The sequence below is a fragment of the Lissotriton vulgaris genome, chromosome 8 (assembly GCF_964263255.1).
Source record: "Lissotriton vulgaris chromosome 8, aLisVul1.2, whole genome shotgun sequence".
In the NCBI taxonomy this organism is placed as follows: domain Eukaryota; kingdom Metazoa; phylum Chordata; class Amphibia; order Caudata; family Salamandridae; genus Lissotriton; species Lissotriton vulgaris.
In genome coordinates, this window is record NC_141696.1 from 503,917,782 (window position 1) to 503,942,894 (window position 25,113).

Sequence of the window (25,113 nt, forward strand, 5' to 3'; positions counted from 1 at the left end):
ATCTCATTGTTGGGTCAGTGGTTAGTTTTTTGTAGAACCTTGTGTCTGCCAAAAGGGTGAGGCATTGGTCATTGTAGCCATCTTTACTTAAAATTACAATGCCACCCCCTTTGTCAGCGGGTTTGACCACTATGTCCTCATTCTGCCTCAATGAGTCTAGGGCTTCTCGTTCTTTTTTAGATAGGTTTTGGAATGTTTTCTTATTCCTGTCCAGAAGGTCCACGCCCTTCATTAAAGATTGTTCAAATGTATGGAGTTCAGGCGGGACACTAGCGTAAGGAGGATTGAATGTAGATTTCCCACGTAAGGAAGTATCGCCTTCAATTTGATTGTTGGTAGTATTATGGAAAAATGCTTTCAATTTGAGAGTTCTGCAAAATTCCGCTAGCTCACTTTTTAGTTTGAAGGTGTCCAGTCGAGGTGTTGGCACAAAGCTTAAACCTTTATTCAGGACGTCCATTTGCTCTTGAGTTAGTTGCAGCTCGGAGAGATTCACTACGAGGGTCTGGTCTTGCTGGTTGACGGTTGTGTTGCAGCCATACTCCTGGTCTGGACATTTCTCTGTTGATCCTGCCATCTTATTGTCTTTTTTCGGCCTCTTGTTTGGTTTTGGCCCCTGGATAAAAAAGGCGGCTCTTGTTGGTGTAAGTTGGGATTTGTGGCCATTTGTTGTTCATCCAGTTGTGGCATCTGTTGCATGCCTCGGTTATATGGATCCATCCATCCTGCATATTGTGGTACAAAAGGCGGATAGAAGGGCATATTAAACCCTGGATAAAAAGGTCTTTGCCATCTGTTTCCTCTTCTTGGGCGTTGGTTCCTGTAATTATTACGTCCTCTTTTGGTGGTGTAGTCATCCATACTTGTGACAGAATTGTTGGAGGAATTGGACCCTGTGGATTCATTATCAGATCCAGTGTCCCGTGTTGTATATTCGTCTGATATGTATGGGTGCATTTTTTCTCGACTGAATCTCTTTAGTTCTTTGCTGAGTTTTTGCAGTTTACTCTGCATAATGAATTCACGAGTCTCATCCATTTCCTTGTTTATTTCCTCCAATCTCTTTTTGACGATAGCAGGATTTATGCCTTTCTTTAATTCATTTTCGCATTCTTCAATCTCCTTTAGTAGGGCATCTGATAATCTTTTTGCCGTCTTGACAATTAGAATGAGGTAGTCCAAAGTACATTTCCAGGAGATGGACGACCAGTCCATCCTGAAGGCGAGGTCATGTAAAAAGATTCTGGGTGCATTGTTAACCCAAAGGCCTTTAGGTGCTGTTTTTACTCTTAGATATTCTGTCATTATTATTCCATGGATGGAAGTCCGAATCTGTTCTCTCTTTTTATCCGTTAAATTGTCCCAATCATTGGTTTTTGCTAGGGTTTCTATGAGTTCAGCATTTTGTAACAATGATTGTCCTGCCAGTATTTCGTCTATTTCTTTCGCATCAAAACTCAATCCAGGGATGCCTTCCATTACTTCCTACTATATTTAGAGAAATATGTAAGAGTAATTGTAATCCCGCAGCTGTGCGCTGCCTATACAATGATTAATCAAAAGAGGGATAAGGGATCAGAGTCTCCGTTTTGTTCCCCAAGGTTAGTTAATCGTTATCAAAAATTCGAAAAACGGACACTAGTTACACCTTATGACCATTGGCATAAGGGATAAAGATCAGAGTAGCCTCAAAAAACTCTATGTTACGGTTGGAAGGAGGTGCGGTATATTTGGTTCATCCGCCCCACATTAGAGTTATGGCAGTTATCATTGGCTACTCCGAAGTGAATTTGCCAGCCTCACCCGAGGCGCCTCTGGTCTTAGGTGCAGTGTCCAGAGATTTTGAGTGAAAAAAGGTGTAAAGTAAAATGTGCAAAAAAGGAACAAAGTTTTAAAAAGAGGTAAACAGCCCGAAAGTTCTTTAATGAGGGTTGTTTTTTTACCACCATTAAAAATTGAGTGGTACGATCTTAGACCGAGTTACTGGGTCTGATAGTATGGTTGATAAAATACGTCGACATGTTTCAGCTCCTGGGGCCTGGAAGGGTCTGCGGAGCTTTCGTCAGGACTCACAAAACATAAAGGTATTGTACTTACACAATTTGTGTAGTCGTATTTTGTGTACAAACACTCTTGTATAGATTGTATATTGCTAGGAAATTTCCCTTCATAATCTGCAATGAGATAGAAAAGATATACATATTTTGCATACACACATACACCTTACAGTTAATAATAATGGATTTCATTATCAGAGTTTTGTGACATTATCGACAAAACTTCGTGACTATACATTGGCAAATAATGGACAGCTCTGAGCTTCAAGCGGCCACAAATGTGACACCCCGGTGGGGCAGAATAACTCTTGTCTTTCAGGTAGGAGAACACTGTATGACCTTTACACGGTTAAGCATTGTTTAAAAAGTCCGTTCTCGTCCTCGCGTCTAGCTATACTTTGGCTCTGACTACACCCTGCTCCCTACCAGACTGCAGGGAATGAGTAATTATACCATACTTACAGCCTCTGATTACGCTTCTAGATCTAGCCTGTGATACATAGATATCTACTTATCATACCAGCATTCCGTTTATATGTATAAGAAACCTAGCATCTCTACTCTCCATTATTTGCCAATGTATAGTCACGAAGTTTTGTCGATAATGTCACAAAACTCTGATAATGAAATCCATTATTATTAACTGTAAGGTGTATGTGTGTATGCAAAATATGTATATCTTTTCTATCTCATTGCAGATTATGAAGGGAAATTTCCTAGCAATATACAATCTATACAAGAGTGTTTGTACACAAAATACGACTACACAAATTGTGTAAGTACAATACCTTTATGTTTTTGTGAGTCCTGACGAAAGCTCCGCAGACCCTTCCAGGCCCCAGGAGCTGAAACATGTCGACGTATTTTATCAACCATACTATCAGACCCAGTAACTCGGTCTAAGATCGTACCACTCAATTTTTAATGGTGGTAAAAAAACAACCCTCATTAAAGAACTTTCGGGCTGTTTACCTCTTTTTAAAACTTTGTTCCTTTTTTGCACATTTTACTTTACACCTTTTTTCACTCAAAATCTCTGGACACTGCACCTAAGACCAGAGGCGCCTCGGGTGAGGCTGGCAAATTCACTTCGGAGTAGCCAATGATAACTGCCATAACTCTAATGTGGGGCGGATGAACCAAATATACCGCACCTCCTTCCAACCGTAACATAGAGTTTTTTGAGGCTACTCTGATCTTTATCCCTTATGCCAATGGTCATAAGGTGTAACTAGTGTCCGTTTTTCGAATTTTTGATAACGGGTTAGCAAACCTCTCACGCGAAGTACAGTATGAATATTATAATATAAAAAGTCACTATATATAAGGTAAAAGGATCCAGAAAAGGAGTAATATTTGTCATAATATATCTGTTTCAACAGAACAAGCTGCTGACGTTACAGAGAAAAAGGGAAAAACATGCAATAACATATTTTCTACATATAAATGTTTAAATATTGACAAATAGTCACAATTTATAATGAATGAATGAATGAATGAATTTGGGATTTATATTGCGCGACTTAGCCCTAAGGCTAATAACTAAGTAATATTCTTATGCCATCTTGAAACAACTTACAACTCTGTGATATGTTTGTTGACACAAAAAGAGAATCCGGTGCTGGAGAACGGAACCTGCAACAGAGATTGGCGATTCCGAAATAACTCTGGAAAACGAAACTAATTGCACAGTAAGTGTGGTTTATATAGTTTTTTGTTGTTTAGTAGTCTTTGAAAGGAAGATGTGGCTCCGCCTATGTAGATGGCACGTTTTGCAGTTTACACATGCTCACGTTTTAACTGTTTTTCGTCTGCACGTGTTCGGAAAAGTTTAAAAATGTGAAGCTGTAAAGGTTTCGATTTTGATTGTAACACGTATAAGGTATTATTATCTACATACGTTAGAGAGTTTAAAAAGTGTTACTCGGTAAACTGTGTTCTTTGCATTTTCATGATGAAAAGCATCTAAATAGAAGACACACAAAAAAATATTGTTTTCATTAGAAGAAAAAAAAAAGGTTAAATATTTGTTATTTTTATGGTTCCTAATTTAAAAAATGCTAGCATTTGTAGATCATAATCCTACACTCGGAAAGGTGTGCTGGGCTTTGGGAAGGTTATTAAATAATAAATGCCCTTTTCTATGCACCCGTAGACTTGGCTTTTAAACTTTCAATTGCCTAGTCTGTATATTTACACTTCCTCCAAACATTTTGGTACTGCTATTTTAGTATTGCAGTGAGCAATTCAGCAGTATGTGTTTATGTATACACTGTTCTAAAAGTGAAGCTGCTGTACATTTTGCCAGACGCTCTCCTTGCAGAATTGTAATAATTCAGCCAGTACCCAAGTAGTCATGGTGCAAAGTGAGCCTTAGGGCATGGACTTCTTCAAAGTCCTATACATTATGCATGCACTCTTCTATGCACGGGAAAACTTGTCTTTTATAGCTTTTATTATCCGGTCTATGTTCTTACACTTCCAGCAAACTCTTTGTGAATGCTGATTCAGTATTGCAGTGAGCTATTCAGCAGAATGCCCTTATGTATGCAATGTGCTAAAAATGAAGCTCTTTTAAATTCAGACAGACACTCTCCTTGCAGAACTGTAATTATCCAGTCAGTACTCAAGTAATCATGGTGCAAAGTAGGCCTTAGGCCATGTACTGCTTTAAACCTGTATAGACTATGCATGCAGTCTTTTATGTAGCTGCACATTTCTTTTTTATACATTCTATTCCCCAGTGTGTATCATTAGACTTTCACAATCACTCTCACTCTACTGTTTCAATATTGTAGTGAGCTATTCAGCAGTATTTCCTTATATATATGTACTGCGGTAAAACTCAAGCTCTTATAAATTCAGTCATGCACTCTCTTTGCAGAACTGTAATAATGCAGTCAGTACCCAAGTAATTATGGAGCAAAGTAGGCCTTAGTATATGGACTGCTTCAAACTCCTATTTACTATGCATTTACTGTTCTATGCACCTCCAAATTTACCTTTTATATTTTGAATTCCTCAGTCTTTATCTTTACACTTCCACCAAGCACTCTGTCATTCCTGTTATAGTTTTGTAGTGACTCATTGATCAGTGTGTAGTAATCCATTCACTACATTTAAACGGATTTTGACAGTTATTGTGCAATGTGATATCACCACAATGGATGCACAGTATTTACAATGTAGTGTATTATAGAGCAAAAACAGCACAGATATGTGATGTATTTGTGTAGTGAAGGTGGTGCATTGCTTGACTTGCGTTCCAAGCGCAACACAGCTCCAGCAATGCTCTTGGGGTTCAATGCTCACAATGCTGTGTCAATCCTTACACCTGTTTCAAGCAGGTGCAGGGTTTTGACGTAGCGTAGGCCTAAAAGTGACTGAATACAATCTTAAAGATTTCACTCAGTTAGTTTTAGGAGGCGTTCCTATGCCAGAACACCTCCACTCCCTCTCACCCCCACCCTCTGCGCAGGAAAGTCTCTTTCTGGCGCAGGGCTTTAGAATGTGATGCACCTTCCATATACATCACATTGTAAATATTAGACACCATGGCACATCTTTTGCACCACCGCTGCATCACAAAAGTGATAAAAAAGATGTGTGAAAGAAGCACAGGGGGTTCTTAATCCGCTCCTAACACATATAAATTCACCCAGGCAGTTTCACTAGCAGTGCAAGTTGAAGTATAGACTTTTAACATATTTATATGGATGTGTTACATTGGAGTGCACAAGAGTTACTACAGTATAGTATAGGTAAACACCTTATACATTTATGCTGTAGCACTCTCTTATAGTTTTGCACTTTCACATTCACCATACACTACTAATTCATTCATTCATTTATGCACTACACATTCATTCTGACAAACGTTTACGCACTACTATAGAAATATAGTTCTTTCTTAAGCCAGTGGAGGTAGTTCTGAAAATAACTGGGTTTTTTTCTTTTTAGTTTTCGATTTTTTTTTATTTTTTCAGCAAGTTTTTAGTTGTTTTTTTAAACCAAAAAAATTAAACTGGAAACAAAAAAACTGTGGAACAGGTACAAAAAAGAAAAAAAATATTATTGTTTTGGGCAACAGTGCTCTTCTTTCCTCTTCGCAATGAGGTAAATAGACTGCTCACCGTAACAAAGTAGTTCTCTGCAAAATTTACAATGAATTGTAAGATCCACAAACTGAGGCACAATAATAGGATGCAGACTGCTCGGAGGAGGTGGTGGTGCAGTTGAGGTCGAAGGAACTGCAGGTTGAGGGTTCTCCTGGAACCTTTGTGTTGCCATCCTTGCATAATTATTTGGATGCAAATTTTTTACATGGCGAACTTTTGAGGCTGTCCCGAAAAAGTACTTTTTGGTGGGGTCACCCCTGGAAAGTGTAACCTCACAGATCTTGAACGTTACTTCCGGTGCATTCACCTTTTTCTGTCCCTCCGGATATGAAAAAATCTTCCAAATAAGAGCTTCTTTTCTCTTTTTCTGAGTTCTAAATGACTACAGCTCCACAGAATAGATGTTTTCCTGGGAAAGTCCAAGTAGGATGATCAAAATGAGAGGGCTCTTTCAACAGTTGGAATAGGAAGTATTATGAAACAATCAAAAGTCTCCTTTTATGGTCACATGACTTTGCGTATGCTTACACTGCTCTTTTTGTGCTCTTACCGTGCTCTTAAGATGAGAGTACATACGACGTACATCTGCAATTTGCATAATTGCTTTTAAAAGTAATAATCGCTTATTAAAAGTTAAAAAAACATTTTCATGATTGTCCTAGATAATGTCTTCCCTTAATATGTACATTAAATACATAAATATATGTTTTTGAACAATTAGAAACTTTCGCGCCGTACGCTTATGGGGCGCCGTACATAGCGTCACGCAGAAGCGTTGATGTGACGCACAAGGTCAAAGCGTAACCGTAAAGAGTGTGCGGCTACGCGCAGAGGACCATTTAACGTACAAAGTGTGGTGCAATACCTGTCCATGTACGGTGCGATTACCCCCAAAAATATGAACAAGGAATTATACTGAATTTAATTGTAAAAAAAATGGGGGGGAAATTAATTTATAATAAAAAAAAAATTGGGATTTAGATTTGTTTTTATTTTACATTAAGAATATGAAATATAATTAACAAAAATAAAATAAATATAAATATTTATAATAAAAATGTAGGAAATTAGTATAAAAAGAAAGAAATATAATAATTTATACATTTAAAAATGATCATTTACAAAACCTTTGAAATTCACTTAAAAAACCATAGGTTTGAGCCACGTTATAGTTAGGAATTAGCATTTAAAAAACCTTAGAAATTCACTGAAAAGAACCAAAGGTTTCACACTTTATAGTTAGCTGGACATTTCACTCATACAAACCATTGAAATTCCCCCGTTATAGTTAGTTCAGCTAACTATAACTCACGCGCCCGCAATGCACTGCTGATGACGTCAAATACTACATCACTCATGACATGGTCAGTGACATCACTCATGACATTACTGATGACATCTCAAATGACATCACTGATGACATCACTGATGACATCATCCTTGTGAAAGAGTGGCAGACCACCTCTCACCCTAATATAACCTTTGATACACACATTCAAAATTAGAACCTAAAATTTTCAAAAAAAATGGAGATACCAATACCAGTTAGAACAACCTATTCAGTAATTCCAAAATCTACATACACATCCACTCATTCACCAGTAGTTCTATATAGTCACTCATACATGTACTTACTCATCATATGTACTCATGCACCTATACATCCTGTTACACACCTACACTTATACATAGAGTTATTCACACATATACTCACACATGCAAATACACTATCAAACATCCATTTACTTGCATATACAGCTCTACACACACCACTACATTATTTCTACAGAAACGTACACATACTTACTCTCTTAAACAATCAGTTATAGAAACACATATTTATTTGACTGACCATGTCATGAATGATGTAATATGTGACATCATCAGCAGTGGATTGCGGGTGTGCGATATATAGTTAGTGCAACTAACTATATATGCGAATTTCAATGGTTTTGTGCGAGTAAATTAAGGTTTTGTAAATGTTAATCCCTAACTATATATGGTCTATAACCTATGGTTTTTTCAGTGAATTTTCAAGGTTTTGTAAATGCTAATCCCTAACTATATATGGTCTATAACCTATGGTTTTTTCAGTGAATTTCAATGGTTTTTTAATAGCAAATATCAAAAGCTGTAAAATGTCAAGTACGTGGTAGGTAAAAACATTTTCGTATTTATGCACGCTGATGCGCTTTGAACGCTGCCCCCCCTCTTCTTTTCTTTTAGGAGTATTCTCTCTTTGCAGATAGTGAAGAGTAAGTAACACAGGCCTTTGCCCCCGTTGTAATCCGTCGTGCCTGCTTCCCTCTCCATTTGATTGATTGTTATCCAAGCATTTATTGTTTTGGAATTGGTTCTCTTTGGTTCATTCTCTATTTACAAACAAGCACAGAGTCGCAATACTCTGTTTAGTCTTTGCAAATAGTGAAAAATCGTTAAAAAAACAAAAGGAATCAAGCAAAATCAGTAGGCCACTAATGAGATCTCTTTTTGACCTCGCTAAAATAGAAACATTATGAACAACCCCTCATGACAAATACGAACCTAGTGAGAGGAACTGAGCTCGACACCATGATGGCTGCAAGACAGCTCGGCTCCGCCGTCCACCCCACCCAAAATAACGACAAACACTATGCAAATATTATAAATATATACAACACACCCTCAAAGTAACAGGGTAAAATGTTTTATTAAATAACTATTTACATGGCAGCCTGCTGCAACATCGATCCAAACAAGCCTTTGTATTTTGGGCTCAAAATAAACCATCAATAGTAAGATTTTCATAGGTGAGTGTAGGTTCATGGTTTTCCATCCACAGACTAAAAGCCTAGAGTGGGAGTGAAAGAACAATAACTAGGTAAGAAGGAAGGCAGAGGTTGTGGGAAGGACTCTGGTATGTTGCTTGGTCCCTGAGATGCTTCGATGTCACTGCCTTGCACAAATGGCATAAGTCCTGGATGTTGGGTGCCATAGTTGAGGGTTCGGAGCAGCGCTTGTAACACTGTCTGAAGCTTATTTGCACCTGCTGCAGCTTCACTATTCTCAAAGTAAGTGAGGGCTGTTTGTGGACCTGACTGCATTGGAAAACAATGTGATGCGGTGCCTCCCTGAACCGCTTGACGGAGGCCCCCGAGATAATTGCGCCTGCTCCACACCTTGTCCCACAATCCGTTTGACCTGAAGACACGTCCTGCGGTGCCCTGGTCTGACCATCACATATACCTGCGCCAGGAGACGGTTCCGTTAGATGACACCAGATGGGACAGGCAACAAGAACCATCAGTCAAAAAAGGGGAGGGCAAGTTCTTCCCTACCGGGTCACGTTGGGGCTCCAACGGAAGTCATCGAATTCATAGTCTACAGTGTTTCTGGATGTTTCAGACTAAAGCTGGCGTCAGCATGAGAGCACCACCATCTCGTAGCTCCGTCGTGGCCATTCCGCAACCAATCATGGCAGCCGCTCCCCACCGGAAGCCTGCGGGAGTCGGGGGCCCCGATGACTTTTGTAGAATCTTCAAGGCTGAGGGGACGCTTTCGAGAATGGGGCCCAAGCCCTAGCAGGCAAATGTCCGAGTTCAAATGTGTCCCAGGGACATTTTAGTGGACCAGGCCCAAATCCGAAGAGCCGGCTGCCATTTTAAGAGTCCTGTGGCAGCCGCCTATCGCTGCACCGCAAGAGTGGGCGCAATTCAACTGGATTGTGGGCGAGACGCTGTAGCCGCAAGAGCGGGCGCAACTCAACTGGATGGTGAACGAGACGCTGTAGCCGCAAGAGCGGGCGGTAAACAGCTGAATGGCGGATGAGGCACAGTGCAGCAAATGCGGGCGGAAAACCGCTGAATGGCAACTGAAACGGTAAAGGGGCGCCCCACTACAGCAGACGAGCCTCCACCTGGGGAGGCCCGTTCATGCCGCCTCCCCCCCCCCCCCCCGGGGGTGCCCCACGCCATTTTTCGGCACAGCATTATAGGATGCCAAGACCAGTGCGGCAAGTAAAGGACATCACCTGGGTGCCATCCAGATCTCAGCGCGTTGTGCTGCCTTCGGACTATTCGCACAACAGACCGCTACTGATGCCACCTCACAGCAGCCCATTGTTCCTTTGTTTACATTTTTTTTTTTAACGTGTTTACTGTTTTTGGTGCGTTGTATATATTTATAAGGTATTAAAGTGTTATAATCCTACTACTTTGTTGGAGTGCTATATATTTTTAATGTGACACATAATTGTGAAGACTTTGATGTACAAAAAGGCATCCCTGGAATCTTCCGCTTCAGGCTCGGTCCCACACACCCTCACAGTGAGAATCCCCTCCCCAATCACAATACAGGATCGTTATCAGATAGTAGGAACGCGTGTGGTGTGACGGATCTCATGGGGTGGGGGCCTTGATCTACTGTAACTCCTTTGAAGAGGGGTGATTCTTTACAGTTGAGACAATAAACTACATCCGCAGGGCTAGGTGATAGCCTGGGACCGGCCTGGACAATCAGACACAAAGGAAGAGGAGTGTCAGAGGGTGCGGTAGTGAATAGGGTGAAAGGGAGGTGTCGGGCGGGCACAGGTTGTGATTCTCAGGGAAGAGCAGCGCATTAGGGGGGAGGTTTATGGCCCATGCATAAGAGAGAGAGCGGGGGTGACCAGTGCGTGGGGGAGATGCTTGCGAGGGTGGTGAGCCATGCTGAGGATCGGCGGCGTGTAGAGAGTGGGTCTGGTCAAGGCATCTAAAATGGCTGCCGTGCACGACAAAAGTGTGGCATTTGAAAAAAAGCAAGATGGCGCAGACAATGTTTATCAATACGGATTAATTTATAACAATTATTTTTAACAATATATTTACTCGCAGTGTCAAAATGGCGGTCAACACTTCCTGATTTCCTTCGAATCGAACGTTAACAGACGTCACGATCGGCGGCGTGCAGAGAGTGGGTCTGGTCAAGGCATCTAAAATGGCTGCCGTGCACGACAAAAGCGTGGCATTGGAAAAAAAGCAAGATGGTGCAGACAATGTTTATCAATACGGATTAATTTATAACAATTATTTTTAACAATATATTTACTCGCAGTGTCAAAATGGCGGTCAACACTTCCTGATTTCCTTCGAATCGAATGTTAACAGACGTCACGCAGCAAAAAAAAAAAAAAAAAAACGCTCACGCGCAGCCGCTGGAAGACAAGTATCAACATATATGAGCATCCTCAGCCACCCTCAGAAAACATAGGGGGTCAGGATACGTCTCCCGTACCCCCTTATACCCATTTCTCACATTTTTTTTCTCCATCTTGTAATTTAATTAAAACGAAACACAAAATGGCGAATTCCCGTTTCGCGTCCCGGTTCGCTACCCGGTTCGCGAACCGGAAAGCGCTTCTACCGCAAAAAATCAATTTTTTTTATTTGCCCCACGGGACCCTTTAATAACCCCAACATCATTCCTAGGGGATCAAGAAGGGTCTACCTTGCCCCCTTTCATTAAATTCCCCCTTCGTTTTTCTCCTCCTCTTGTCTCTCGATCCTACCGAGAGACAAGATGGCGGCTGCTCCGGACTGTTTAGAATGTTGACAGACACCGGAGAGCCAATCAGCTTCGCTTCGCAAAGTTCCGTTACGCGAAAAGTTCGCGAACCGGAGCGCTACCCGGGACGCTGTCACAGATATATCTGTTTTTTAAAACGTTTATTTCTCAAAATCCACTGGAGCACATATATTGAGACCCAGCAAAGGCACATCGGGCTAACAGTCCCTACAATTTTGCGAAGTTTCGTGCAAATCCATTTAGCCGTTCGTGCTAAAAGTGAGGCCAAACGCCCTATGGAAAACTCATTGTTAAAAACGCGTTTTGGGACCCCCCTTTTTTCTTGGCCCCCCCTTGACCAAATTTTTAGGGGCTGCTCAGAAACAAAATGTGCCATTTTCCTAAAAATGTCAGCCGATTCCGTCCATAAACGCCAAAGTTATTAAACATAGAATTTTCAATAGTCCCTTAGAGAAAAAATCCTAACTATATATACCTACTGGCGACAGCCAGTAGGTAATATATAGACACATATATGACATCAAACTATTGCAAGAAAATATTAATTATAATCTTTTACATACAAATATGAAAAATAAATAAATATAGCAAATAAACTAAAAAGTGCAAAATATTCGTAATTTATTTAGAAATAAAAATGTAAACAACATATAAAAATACATTTTGCTAACATATTTTAAAATGAACATGAATGTATATCTGTAAAATGTATAAATAAGTACATAAACACATACTAATAATACATATTTAAACAGTACTTAAAAACGTATTAAACTCCTATAATAATTAATATACTATTTCCACTTTAGTATGCACAACAGTTGGGAAAGCATTGGATACCATAGGGGTAACATGTAATATTCCCATTCCAATATGTGCAACAGTAGAGAACATGCTGGACTCAGAAGGGATGAAATACACTATCCCCACTCCATTAGATGCATCATTACATCACATTGGACACAGGGGTGGTTAAATTTACTATTCCCACTCCAGTGAGGGCAACAGTAGGGAAAGTTTTGGACTCAGAAAGAGTAAAAAGGGTAAAAAATATTACTAATACCACTCCAGTCAGTACAATAGTATGGACATTGCTGGATTCTAGAAGGGTTAAATGTACTTTTCCCACACCAGGTGATGCAACAGTAGGGTAAGCATTGGACTCAGGAGGGGTAACATTTACTATACCCAGTCCTGTGTGTGCAACAGTAGGGAAAGTGTTAGACTCAGTAGGGGTTCAATTGACTATTCTCACTCCAGTAGGTGCAACAGTGAGGAAATGGTTGAACTCAGGAGAAGTCAAATTTGCTATTCCCACTCCAGACAGTAGGGAACGCGTTAAATTCAGAAGGGGTAAAATGTACTATTCCCACTTATTTCACTGGAACAGTACAGCGAGAGTACTTCACTTAAAACAAATATTATATGTTAAAAAATCTATTGAATGCCCAAAAATATACAATTCTAAATATAAGAATGAAATGACTTAATTTTAACAACATTTACGAAACTATTATATTTTAAATAATTACGATCAATTAAAACAGATAGTATTAATATAATTGAAGTACCATGCTATATTTCCACGAACATTTTAGCCAACAATTAAAACGTAATACAAGTAAACACATTTTAAAACAATTAATATATTGAATTAAAAAAAACTACATTATTTAATTTTATTTTCTCATTACTTAAATACCTCAAACAATTTGCTCTACAAACTAAACAACACACACCTAAAATATAACTGAATAAATATGATAATTTCACATAATTATCAATGAAATAAATATTAATAAAGTAATAATTAATTAGCAATAGATACTTAATTAATTAACTTCTGGCCCTGTAATCCTAAAAACACAACCCACACCTTACATATAATATAAACACATCTTAATCACTCAATTTACATAATAAAATATCAATTAAAATATTAATAATAATTTAAATGAATTTTTAATTATGCTTAAATGTACTTCCTACCCTGTACCCCTATAAACCCCACAACTCACACCTAAAAGATACCTTAAAAAATACCTTAATTACACGATTTACATATTTAATTATCAAATAAATAAGTGAAATTTAAAAATATATTCATAATAAATTAAAATTAATTTACTTCCCACCATGTACCCCAACAAACCCCTCTACCCGCACCTAAGACATAAATTAAGAAATACATTAAATACACAATTTACATTAGTATTATCAATTCAATATTTAATAATAATTGCAAATGAATTAATAATTAATTACAATATTTAATAATAATGAAACATAATTATTCATTATTCATAATTAATTTACTTTCACCCATACCCCTACAAATCCCAAAACTTGTAACTAAAATTTAACAAATAAATTGTTACATAATTAATTATCAAGTCATTTATAAATCCTTATAAAAAATTGTTTATTAATTAATTAAACCTCTACAAACCCCACAGTCTAGTACAACACTTAAAATTACAATAAACAATTATGTTTAATTAAATTAAGAAACAGCAAAAGATATACAAATTATATTTACAAACAACGTATAACATATACAATTTAAACAAAAAAAAATGTATACAACTTATTAAAAAACGATATTAACATTTTTTTGCAAACGATATTAGCAGCATAGATATTTTTAACACTGATATTATCAACATAGATCTTTTTGTAAATGATATTAACAACATAAATATTTTTTACATCAATATTACTTACATTCTTGTCATCCATAATCCGGTACCACAATATTAGTGGATCTTTATATTAAAAACTCAACATTTCTGCATCTCAATATTTTTTTAAATATATTTTTTCCAAACACCATTATTTATATTAAGGGAGTGGATATAATGCAAAAGGTTGGTTTGATGAGTGGCAAGACACCAGGGCCCTAATTCCTATGCCGGTTGGACAAGTGTCCAACCGGCAATGTGTTGGAATACAAACCGACTGACTAGTAGTTGGCGGTTTCATTTGATGAATTTCGATGCAATCGCCCATGAGGGCATAGTAAACATCAATTTTTTTAATGAAGCTTGTGCAACGGGTGGAAAAGTCACTTCACAACCCACATTAGGAAAATGGATGTTTACAAACACCCATGCACCATGAGTTCCTGGCATGTGGGGTATTGATGTTTGGGGGACACCACAGGTGCCCCCATGTCTCTTAGCGCAGACCGCAGAGGGACAGGCCTTGCTATGGGCCCCCGAAGTCCCTTTCTCACAGTCTTTCAATGGCAGTTGGACCGACATTGAAAGGCTGTCTAAAACATGAATTATAATCCTTAAGGTAGTGCCGAAGCAGGAACTGCCCCATTTTAGGTGACTACTTTCCACCTGCTGCCCTGACGGGCTCCTTGAGGCAGTCATATAGGAATCGGTCAGTTTCTCTGCTTCCTGCCTCAGACCGCAGCATCATAATGAGTCTGTCAGACTGCATGTAAAGATGTCAGTCGGATCGCAACAAACAAGCCGTTGGTTGTGATCCGACCAACATTGCAATCAGCTGCTTGGTCCTTTGGGTGGTCTTTACTAGTGGATAGGAGTGTTATGTTGATGGGCTGAGGGAGGTTGTCAGAATCCTATGTCTGTTTTTTATTTTGGTGAGGAAATTGAGATACTGCAAATTATCCTAAAAGAGATATGGCATTGTGTCAGCTTTTTAAAATATATATTTGGGCAAGGAGTGAAGAAACTATCAAAAGGTGGTGAGGTCAGTGACCAAACATCGACTTAGTTAATTTTTTAATTAACATCAGTATGAAGAAGGGGTGAGGCAAGTGAAGTCATTTGTGCATGGCTACCCCATGACTGGTGTACACCCTGCTCTGCTGAAATGCACAGGTGATGATGATTTGTGGAGAAACATATCACAAAAAGTTGTGTATAACATGGAATGTATCACTACTGTATTACAAGTGATGTCGTCTGCCATGCATTAATGAATAACAATGCCATTATTGACAACAGCCCAGCTATCATTCTTTATAATACAGTAGAGTTGCTGTATGAATTTTGTATTACAGCTGAGAACTGTTGGCACACGTATACTGAAAGAAGAACATTGTTTACAGGTCTGTGGACAGATATCACAGCCCCACCAAGTACAATACAATCACTTAATAACACAAAATCAGCATTTTGCAATTCACAAAGTGATTGTTCTAACTTCAAAACATAGTGCTGGCAATCATAACCACTGGTGAACCAAAGTTACTCCTCATTTTTTTGATTTCTCTAATGTTAATGTAAACTTACTTTGTTGCAGTGTGATCAGCCATTTGCTTCGGCTCTCTTCATTCTCTGAGAAGATATACAGAAAGCAATCCCCATATATGATCTGAAAAGAATATTTGTTTTAGCACCAATATTTTTCTCACTAATACTTAGAATAGGTAGAAAAAAATGTGTTTTCAGTATCTTGTACTATACCTGGAAGGGATATTGCCTCTCTATGGGTGTCTGTTCCACAAGATTTACTGTTGCCACACATTGAATATCCTTGATATCAATATATCCTTTCTTCTTTCCTTTTTTCTAAAATATCAAATTCAGAATTAACACATTTTTTCCATCATAAAGCACAGAGCAAATTATATATTTTCTAATTTTTGTTTGTGGATCATAAACCAGTGGGAACCCCTTTCCTAATGATTATTGGTCAGAAGGCGTTTCGACCTTCAGTTTCATAGGGGTCATTAGGATGGCGGGCGGACTTAGTCCGCCCGTCATCCTATCAGAGTTTGGGACTGCCCGTCATAAGGGTGCGGGTCCCGTGAGGGGATTAGGATGCACCCGCCACTGTTGGGGGCGCATACTGCATTTTTAGCATTGTGGCAGGTGGTGCTCTCAGCACCGCCCGCCTCAATGCTAAAAATGCATATATGCATTTGCATTAACAAAGCGGCAGGCACCGCACGGTGCCTGCCACTTTGTTAATGCAAATGCAGGGGGGTACCACGGGAACCCCTCTGTGTGCACCCCCACCTGTCCTTCACTCCGGGGGCCCGCAGGGGGCCTCCGAAGTGAAGACCACATGCCTAAGGCATCTGTTTTGGGCCATGCTAATATGGCTGGCACTGTTTAATAGACATCAGCAACATATTAAACCTTTTCCACCCCGGCCGCAGGGCGACAGGGGTGGAAAAGAGGTGGATGGTCTTTCCATCCGCCGTGGTCCCCCCGCCATTCTAATATGGTGGGGGGGAATTTAGGGGCGGATGGCTGGCGGATTGCCCCCGCCAGGCTGGAGGTGGCTACCCCCAGCCTGGCGGAGGCAATCCGCCCGCCATCCTAATGGGCCCCATAGTATTTAAAACCACAGTGTCAACTGGAAATGGGACTCCTCCCCTGGGGTGTGGGAGTTTCCAGGAGTTCAAATTAGAATTAGAGAGACTTTGAAGACTCATATCTCAAATATCATTTTTGCCACGCTACTAAGTACATATTTAATCTGCCTCCTTGTAAACTATTTTGAATCAATACTGTGCTCACCTGCAAAAGTACCACTACGTTCATATATGTACATATGCAGGATATAGTTAAAAATGTTACTTCATACACAATGTTGAAAAACTTGAAGAAATATGGTTCATATTGAAAAGACAATATGTTTATAGCCAAAACTTTGAATTATATAAAATTTGAAGAATAATCTAATGGATAACAGGATCAAAAATCAACAAACATTGGCAAAGCCGATAGTACTCACAGTGAAACCTACTGGCTTTGCCAATGCTTTTTCCCCTATATGGTCACCACGTCTGCATTTTTCTGAAAGTGAAAGAAAAATAATATAAATACTCCCACAGCATATTTGTGTGCATGCACAGTTACCATCTTTGAATGATTTTTCCTTTACAATTGGGCGTCCATCTGGAAATGCTAAATTCAAAAAAATTATATAAAGTATTCAGACAGTGCTGTGCAATTGTAGGCAAGCTTTTGAGGTAGTAGTTGCCAGGTCCCAGCAAAATAGATATGAAAAATATTAACAAATAAAGTCGGGGCTGGAGGCATTATGCTGGCAGCAGAGGGAGTGGGGGCAGACAGAACAGGCCTGAAATTTGGTCGTCCAATAGAAGTGTGCAGCGGCTAGGCCCCCACCAAATTATTTTTTTAAACTAACAAAAAGAAGAAGGAGCAAGAGGTGGGAAATTTAAAGGCACTGGGAGCAGGAGGTTGGAAGCAAATGCCCAAAATTGAGAGAAGCAAATCCCTTTAAACTAAGGGTAAACCAACCTACTCCAAGCAGGACTCGCCCACCCAAGAGCCCTGCCTAAAGATCAACCAAACAGGGGCTGAGATGAATCCAGGTCCTGGATAAGACTCGCAAATGAAACTATAGTAGTCACATTTAGAGAAACTCAACAGGCCATCCATGAATTAAAAGCTGGTAAGGCTCCTGGGCCAGATGGAATTTCTGGGGATTTGTTTAAATCTCTACCTGAAATCTGAGCACAGCACTTAAACTGCATTTGTAATGCCATTGCAGCAGGTGCAATCATCCCTGACTTCTTACTGAAAACCCATTCCTAAGCAACTTGGGACCATACCGAAATCAAGTCCTATACATAATGAGATAATATCTACATATTCTCAGTGTGCTACAAAAATCAGATAAAAGTATTTAATTTTATTCATACAAAATTTAAACATCTGACATAAGCAATAATGATGAAACATGAATAACATCACAGACAATACAACATTATATACATGAATATGATCAGTTAAAACACAACCATAAAACAAATAACTAAAAATGATCAAAGACAAGATCAATATTCAAGGGGTGTGAACCACATGTGGCAACATTTTGTAGATGTTTGTTATTTTCTCTACGCACGTCTCGGCGTACGGGAGGCCTTCTTCAGGTAGAGCCAGATAGATGTCTGTACGATAAAAACACATAAAATACATATAAGACAACACTGAGTCTGTGTAGGGATATGGGCTATACAATATACATATAAGAAGGTGAGCTTCATACATACCAACAATAAAAATTTTAATAATAAGAAAAAAGGTTTATAAAATTATAAAAGATTACCATGCAGAAAATATGAAAGTGAGTAAATTACCCATCTAAACCCGATCTTTTCTAATTTTATAAACCTTTTTTGTTATTAGTGTCATTTTTATTGTTGGTGTGTTTGGAGCTCATCTTCTTATATGTATATTGTACAGTCCATATCCCTACAAGGACTTAGTGTACTTTGTTGTCTTATATGTATTTTATGTGTCTATGTGTCTCTTCCTCAAGAAGGCGTCCCATACGACGAAACGTTTGTAGAGAAAATTACAAACATTTACAAAATCTAGCCACATATGGTTCACCATTTGAATATTGATCATGTCTCTGATAATTTTTAGCTATTTGTTTAATGGTTGTGTCTCAACTGATCCTTTTTATGTATATAATGTTGTATTGTATGTGATGTTATTCATGTTTCGTCATGATTGCTTATATTAGATTTTAAAATTTTGTATGAATAAAATGAAATATTGTTAACTGATTTTTGTAGTACACTGAGCCTATGTAGATATTATCTCATTATGTATAGGACTTGATTCCCGTATGGTCCCAAGTTGCTTAGGAATGTTATTTCAGTAAGAATTGTTTCCCTGTCCTAGGAACTTCTAGAATTTTCAGGGCGTCCTTTATTTTTGTACGCAACCATCCCTGACTCCTGGAAGGGAGCAATATTAGTCCCCATATATAAGGAAGGTGCAAGAGTGGCCCCGGCTAAATATTAGACAATAAGCCTCCTAGATATCGGCCAGAAGATATTTTGCAAAGAAGTCCTGAACCACCTCAGCATGTGGCTGGAGGACAATAATATTCAGTCCCCATTCCAGGCTGGGTTCCGCACTAAAATAAGTACCATAAATCAGGTCTTTAGGTTCTTGATGCTGAGTTGGAAAATGGTAGACTTTAATGGAAGTAACCTTTACAAAGCATTTGTGGACCTCAAGGCTTCCTTTGATATGGTCCCAGAGTCAAATGTTTGGCCGCCCTGAGGGACATGGAATTCCCTGTCCCACTATTGGAAGTAATCTTGAGACTGCACTCTGGAAACAATGCCCAAGTTAGATGGGGCCAAGAGGGTGAATGTACTGATCGTATTTCTGTAGATATGGGTATAAGGCAAGGCTGCGTCCTTGCTTCAACACGTTTTCTTCTTTTTCTTAACAGATGCATCAAATTCCTAACGGGGTGGGTAGATGACTACCCGGTCTTGGGTGGTGTTAACATCCCAGCGTTACTATTCGCTTATTACACCCTTCTGGTGTCAAAAACCCCCAAATGCCTGGAATTATTGCTAGAAAGATTCAATTTATTTTGTAGTACCAATGGCCTAGCGATAAATGCTGATAAAACCAAATTTATGGCTATCCACCCACACAGGCAATGTCGAGGAACAGTCAGACTAGGGGGAGTCAATCTAGAGAGAGTCTCATACTTTCATTATTTGGGTATACACCTCTCCAACACCAGCTCTTGGAACAGCCAGGTCACCAAGAATAGATTACCCTTTAACTACAGGGCAGCAGCCACATTGAAGTTTGCTAGGAACACATGTTTTCATCCTTTGTCCCCACTGTTTGAAATATAGAGAGCCCAAGCTGTGGCACCGGCTACCTATGGCTCTGAACTATGTGGCTGTAGCAATGTTAACCCGTTGGGTATTGCCGAAAACAAGTTTCTGAGAACAGCACTTAGACTCCCATAAGGCACACCCCAGGTTTTTTAAGGAGTGGATTCAAACATACGCCCTATTGATGCTATTGTGTGCCTGAAACCAATTTTATACTGGCTTAGATTATGGCTGGTCCCAGAGCTGAAATGTTTTAGAAATGGATTGAAGGATATTCTTTTGACCCCAAGGTGTGCCAATACTTTGCCGTGGCTCAGGTGCAACAGGGAATAACTCACTGCAATGAGGGCCCTAGACCTTTGGCAATGCCTGGAGGGCATCTCTGTCTCCTCCGTAAAGGGGATCAGAGAGGGCTTCTGGACAAACAAATGGAGGAAGGTACTGGAAACCACCACCAGTGGCAGTCGTACTGATTCTTTGCTGTACCAAAAAACGTAGTTAATATTTGAAAGCTTCCTAGAGGAAATTGAACAGCCATTTACTAGGTCTTTAGACATCAAATTCAGGCTGGAGACAGGGGCGGCCTTAGGCATGTGCAAGCTGTGCACCTGCACAGGGCCACCAAACCCCAGGGGCCACCATGCCAATATATATCCTTAATATAATAATCCTCTGAGGATGGATACATATTTGCGTGGCGGCCCCTGGCAGGGATTTGGGGGCCTCCGGCTCTGTTCCACTTCCGAACACCCTGACCCCCCCTCTTCACTGGCCTCCATGCTCTGCCCCGCCTGGACCCCCTCTTCTGGGGCCCCCTACCTACGCTCCCTGCCCAGGGCCGCCATGAGGCTAGAGCCGCCCCTGCTGGAGACTCTGCTACTCGCTGTTTTTACCAGGAAAGCGGATCACACAAGGGGTAGTGCAGTTTGCTTGGTATGTGGCACAGCACAGGAGACAGATGGCGATTTACTCTTTTTTTACCCTGCATATACCAAACAGCGAAGACGATGGACTATCCCCTTGTGCAGACGCCTTCGAACAAGACAATTGACTGTAACTGTAAGAATGACGTTTTAGCTACAATTGCACACCATCACCCGATGAACCACTAAACATAACCCAAGAATAAAAGTATCTTTACCAAAATGTGATGTCTGTACAGCATCAGCCACAAATTTATGTTTTAAAGTGCGAATGTTTTATTCAGATTTTATTTAAACCTAAAAAAGAAATATCTTTAATTATGGCTTTCTCCCTTTGGAAAATCTTAGCTTTGAATCTATTTACTGAATTGTTTGTTTATTCGTCCATAGTTACTTTTATCTTATGCTGCTTTAATGGGTGTCGACCGAAATAACGTTTTTACTGGAGAGTGATCCAACGAGAGGAGCGGTAGCAGTTTGCAACAATCAGATCCTCCCCAAAAATGTTTATAAGAAATAAATAGAAAAAGCAGCAGTGGGAACTTGAATATAGTGAGGAAAGATAATAAATAAATCCCTCCATGTCAGCAGTGGATCGTAATAGGTCAACCAAACAGGAACATGGGCCAGAAGAAATGCTGCAGGTTCTGGACAGACAAACCTAAGGGGGCAATCCATCAAATAAGGAGCAGGGAAATCAGACATACAAGAAATGTTGAACAAGAGGCTGACCCTAAACTTATTCTATGAATATTTCAGAGAAAGGGTGCTCCACAACAGACAACAACAGCTGCATTTAGGTTGAGCTGTAAAAAGGATTTTAAGTGGAAATCAGTTTTAAATAGAAATCTTTCAATGTTAATTCCATATAAAAGCCTCAAATGTTTCGCACCTAACCTATCTCTCACCGAACACCCAGCCTCCAAGTCAGGAGATTGCTGTAATATGCAATTTCCACTCATATTTTAGCACCTCCATCCAGCCTCTACCCGATTGCACTACCGAATAGCAAAACCAACAATATTGTGGCATACTAATATTGAGGACAGAATATCAAGGGACAAAGTATAGAAAGGGAAGTACAAACTGGGAAGTGTAGATACATTTACTATTCCTAACTCCACATCCACATATATTGAAGTTATATATGTACCACTTAGGTTTGTGTACATGGAGCTAGGTACAGAAAATCTAGACTACTTAGCTGTCAATATTTTATTTTCGATATTCTGTCATCGATATGCTCTTCCATCAATATAATTGATTCCATATTCAGGGGATACATTTCTATACCCTAGTATATCAGTTGGTACCTATACCCTAATAAGAGCTACCTCTGAACATATACAGGCACAGCTGCTCCTAACCATACTTTAGTACCTCTCTCCCAACGTATGCCCTAATGCCTTCATCCCTGCCTATCTTTCTTCCAAATGTTTTTCACCATTTTCCCACAAATTACTTCAAGTTTGTTGATGTTTGATTTCAGTTGTTCAAGTTTTTAACTAATTCGTACCTAGAGGTTTCTAAGGGCTACCCACTTCTGTTTTATTGATGGTATGAGGGGGACCAACAATGCCTTCTATTTCCAATGGACTTTATACCCTCATTTCTTCAATGGTTGGTTGTTTCTTTCATTTTTGATCCTGAGTATGATCTTTATTTTAAGGCAACATCTCTTATTGCTCCAGTGTTTAAATATGGTAAAGTAGAACCACGATCCATATATGTGTTGCATTTAAGTCACAATAAATTCACCTAGAGTATTTTGCACACTGTTTTCTGCAGGTTTCCAGTGAAGGTGTTTACCACATATTTATGAAACGTTTAAGCAGTGATCATTGGATGGCCAGCCCATATATGAGCTTACATTTTTGTACAACTAATCTTTCAGTATCGTATTGGAAAATTAAAACAAATAAGGGTCCAGTTAAGATGTTGGGCGGTCAATCCGACATCGGAGGCTGCGGTTCGACCACAGCATAATGGTGAGGTTGTGCAGTGTGCAGGAGGGGGAGAGACTGACCAACACGCTGACAGACTCAAGGAGCCTGTCGGAGCATCTATCGGAGTCTATAATGGAGGCAGTGTGTGCAGAGGAGCCGCCGTAGGTGTTACAATGTCCCTTTTTCCACTGCCTTTACATGGCGGTCCGACCGCCAAGTAAAGGAAGGCGGAATGGGACTTTGGGAGCCTCTAACTGGGCACCCGTCACCTGTTGGCCTCCGCTATGGGATACATTACACATGCATCCTTGCACTATGTTACAAGATTGTGAATTTTGAATTCATCAAAAGGCATAAAAATGTGCCAGCCTAGCGAGGAAGAGAAATACTAACATATCTTAGTAGATATGGTACTGTTCTGCTCTCGCTCTGTTGATGTAACACAGTGTACCAACTGTTGTTGCTGCACTGTGTTGTGTCACTTCTTCCTAAGGTGATAATTGCCCTTCTCCATTAATTGTTTCTCTTAAGTTCGGCTTTGGATCCATAATGGAGTGAGGCTGGCAAATAAAATGTATAATGCCTTTAAAAAACGATATTGTGTTTTTTTTGGTTTTCTAGTACACTAACAAATGCAAAAAACACTATTAACTCTACATCATAGCCTTCAGTACAGGCTTTTGTAAGCAATTAGCATAACATTCGCATGGTGAAATGGTACAGGCTTCGCCAATAAATACAGTCAAGTTGTCTTCTCACCTGCTTCGCAAAGTCATAATAGGTGAGCCTTTCTGTCGTCAGTACAAATAGACGTTTTTTGTAATTATTTGGAGATGTTTTCTTTTTCTGCTGTGATCTTTTTAAAAGCACTTCTTCTAAAATCGTTTCTTCTGGCATCTTGTTGGGTCTAGAAAATCAAAACATTTACTTACTGTAAATTTTCATAAAAAACACTCAAATCAGATGTGGCAGTGTCTTGTCTAATCATTGGGTCCAATGGGATGTTTTATCTTTTTAAATACTAGCCTACTTTCTGAAACTTTGCTCACTGAATATTAAGCATTTCATTCAAGCGATAACCAGGCAGACACATCAGCATATTTAACAAAAGGTTGTCTTATTACAGAGGTAAGATAAAGGTTGCTGTTTTGCATTCTAAGCAAATTTGGCTCCCCGGCTCTCATGTCCAAAATGACAAAGAAATGCAAATCAAATACACAGTCGGACAGTCTCATTTCTAACTCCCCTGATCCCTAAACAAATCCACTAATGCACTTTCTGGCTCTAGGTCCTTCTTCCCTTCCTACAGGTTTTATTCTGGTATATGCATTTCTCAATTTCTGCTCCTACCAGTTCTATACATGGTATACTTGACTACCTGTGCTCCTACAGACCCACCCGTCCTTCCTCAACCCAGACATCCCCGGCTCCCGAAACGCCATGGACCAGAGCTCCCAATCTGCAATGTTTGTTTTACTCAACTTAATTAACTCTATTACTTATTAGGAAATTGGAATAATGCCTAGTGATGTTTAGCTTTATATTTTTGTTTTTCGAGTGGAGGACCTTTACCAAATGGAAGGGATATAACATTATATTATCACACTTTTTTCTTTTGGCAATTTAACCATCCACCATCTAGCAACTTGTAGATACATTCACATACCACCATACATCGTCCATATGGTGCCCCTTCATTTTATGATAGATGGGCCTCATCAATGTTGCAGAATTGAATTTCTTTCTGTAGTGTCTGCCAACTGCCCATCATTCACTGAGATACATGGTCATTCAGCTGGCATGCAAATGACATTCTATTCAGGCCTACATGGGAAAGGAACACGCAGCAAATCAAATTTTTCTGCATTGTCTACTTTTTCTGCACCCTATTTTTGCTGGACATAGAACTCCTGGCAC

General features: G+C 39.5%; 1 protein-coding gene across 1 annotated transcript in view; it reads right to left on the reverse strand.

The window, feature by feature from the left end:
• Positions 1-24,097, reverse strand: part of LOC147697232 (cytoplasmic tyrosine-protein kinase BMX-like) — a 619,305-nt gene extending 595,208 nt beyond the window's left edge. Inside the window, exons 1-3 of the mRNA XM_086936120.1 lie at positions 23,956-24,097; positions 16,159-16,263; positions 15,985-16,066 (exon numbers count right to left, since the gene is read on the reverse strand). Coding sequence (XP_086792246.1) covers positions 15,985-16,066; positions 16,159-16,263; positions 23,956-24,093 — 325 coding nt within the window. The 5' untranslated portion in view covers positions 24,094-24,097. The remainder of the gene's footprint in view (positions 1-15,984; positions 16,067-16,158; positions 16,264-23,955) is intronic.
• Positions 24,098-25,113: the final 1,016 nt, after the last annotated feature.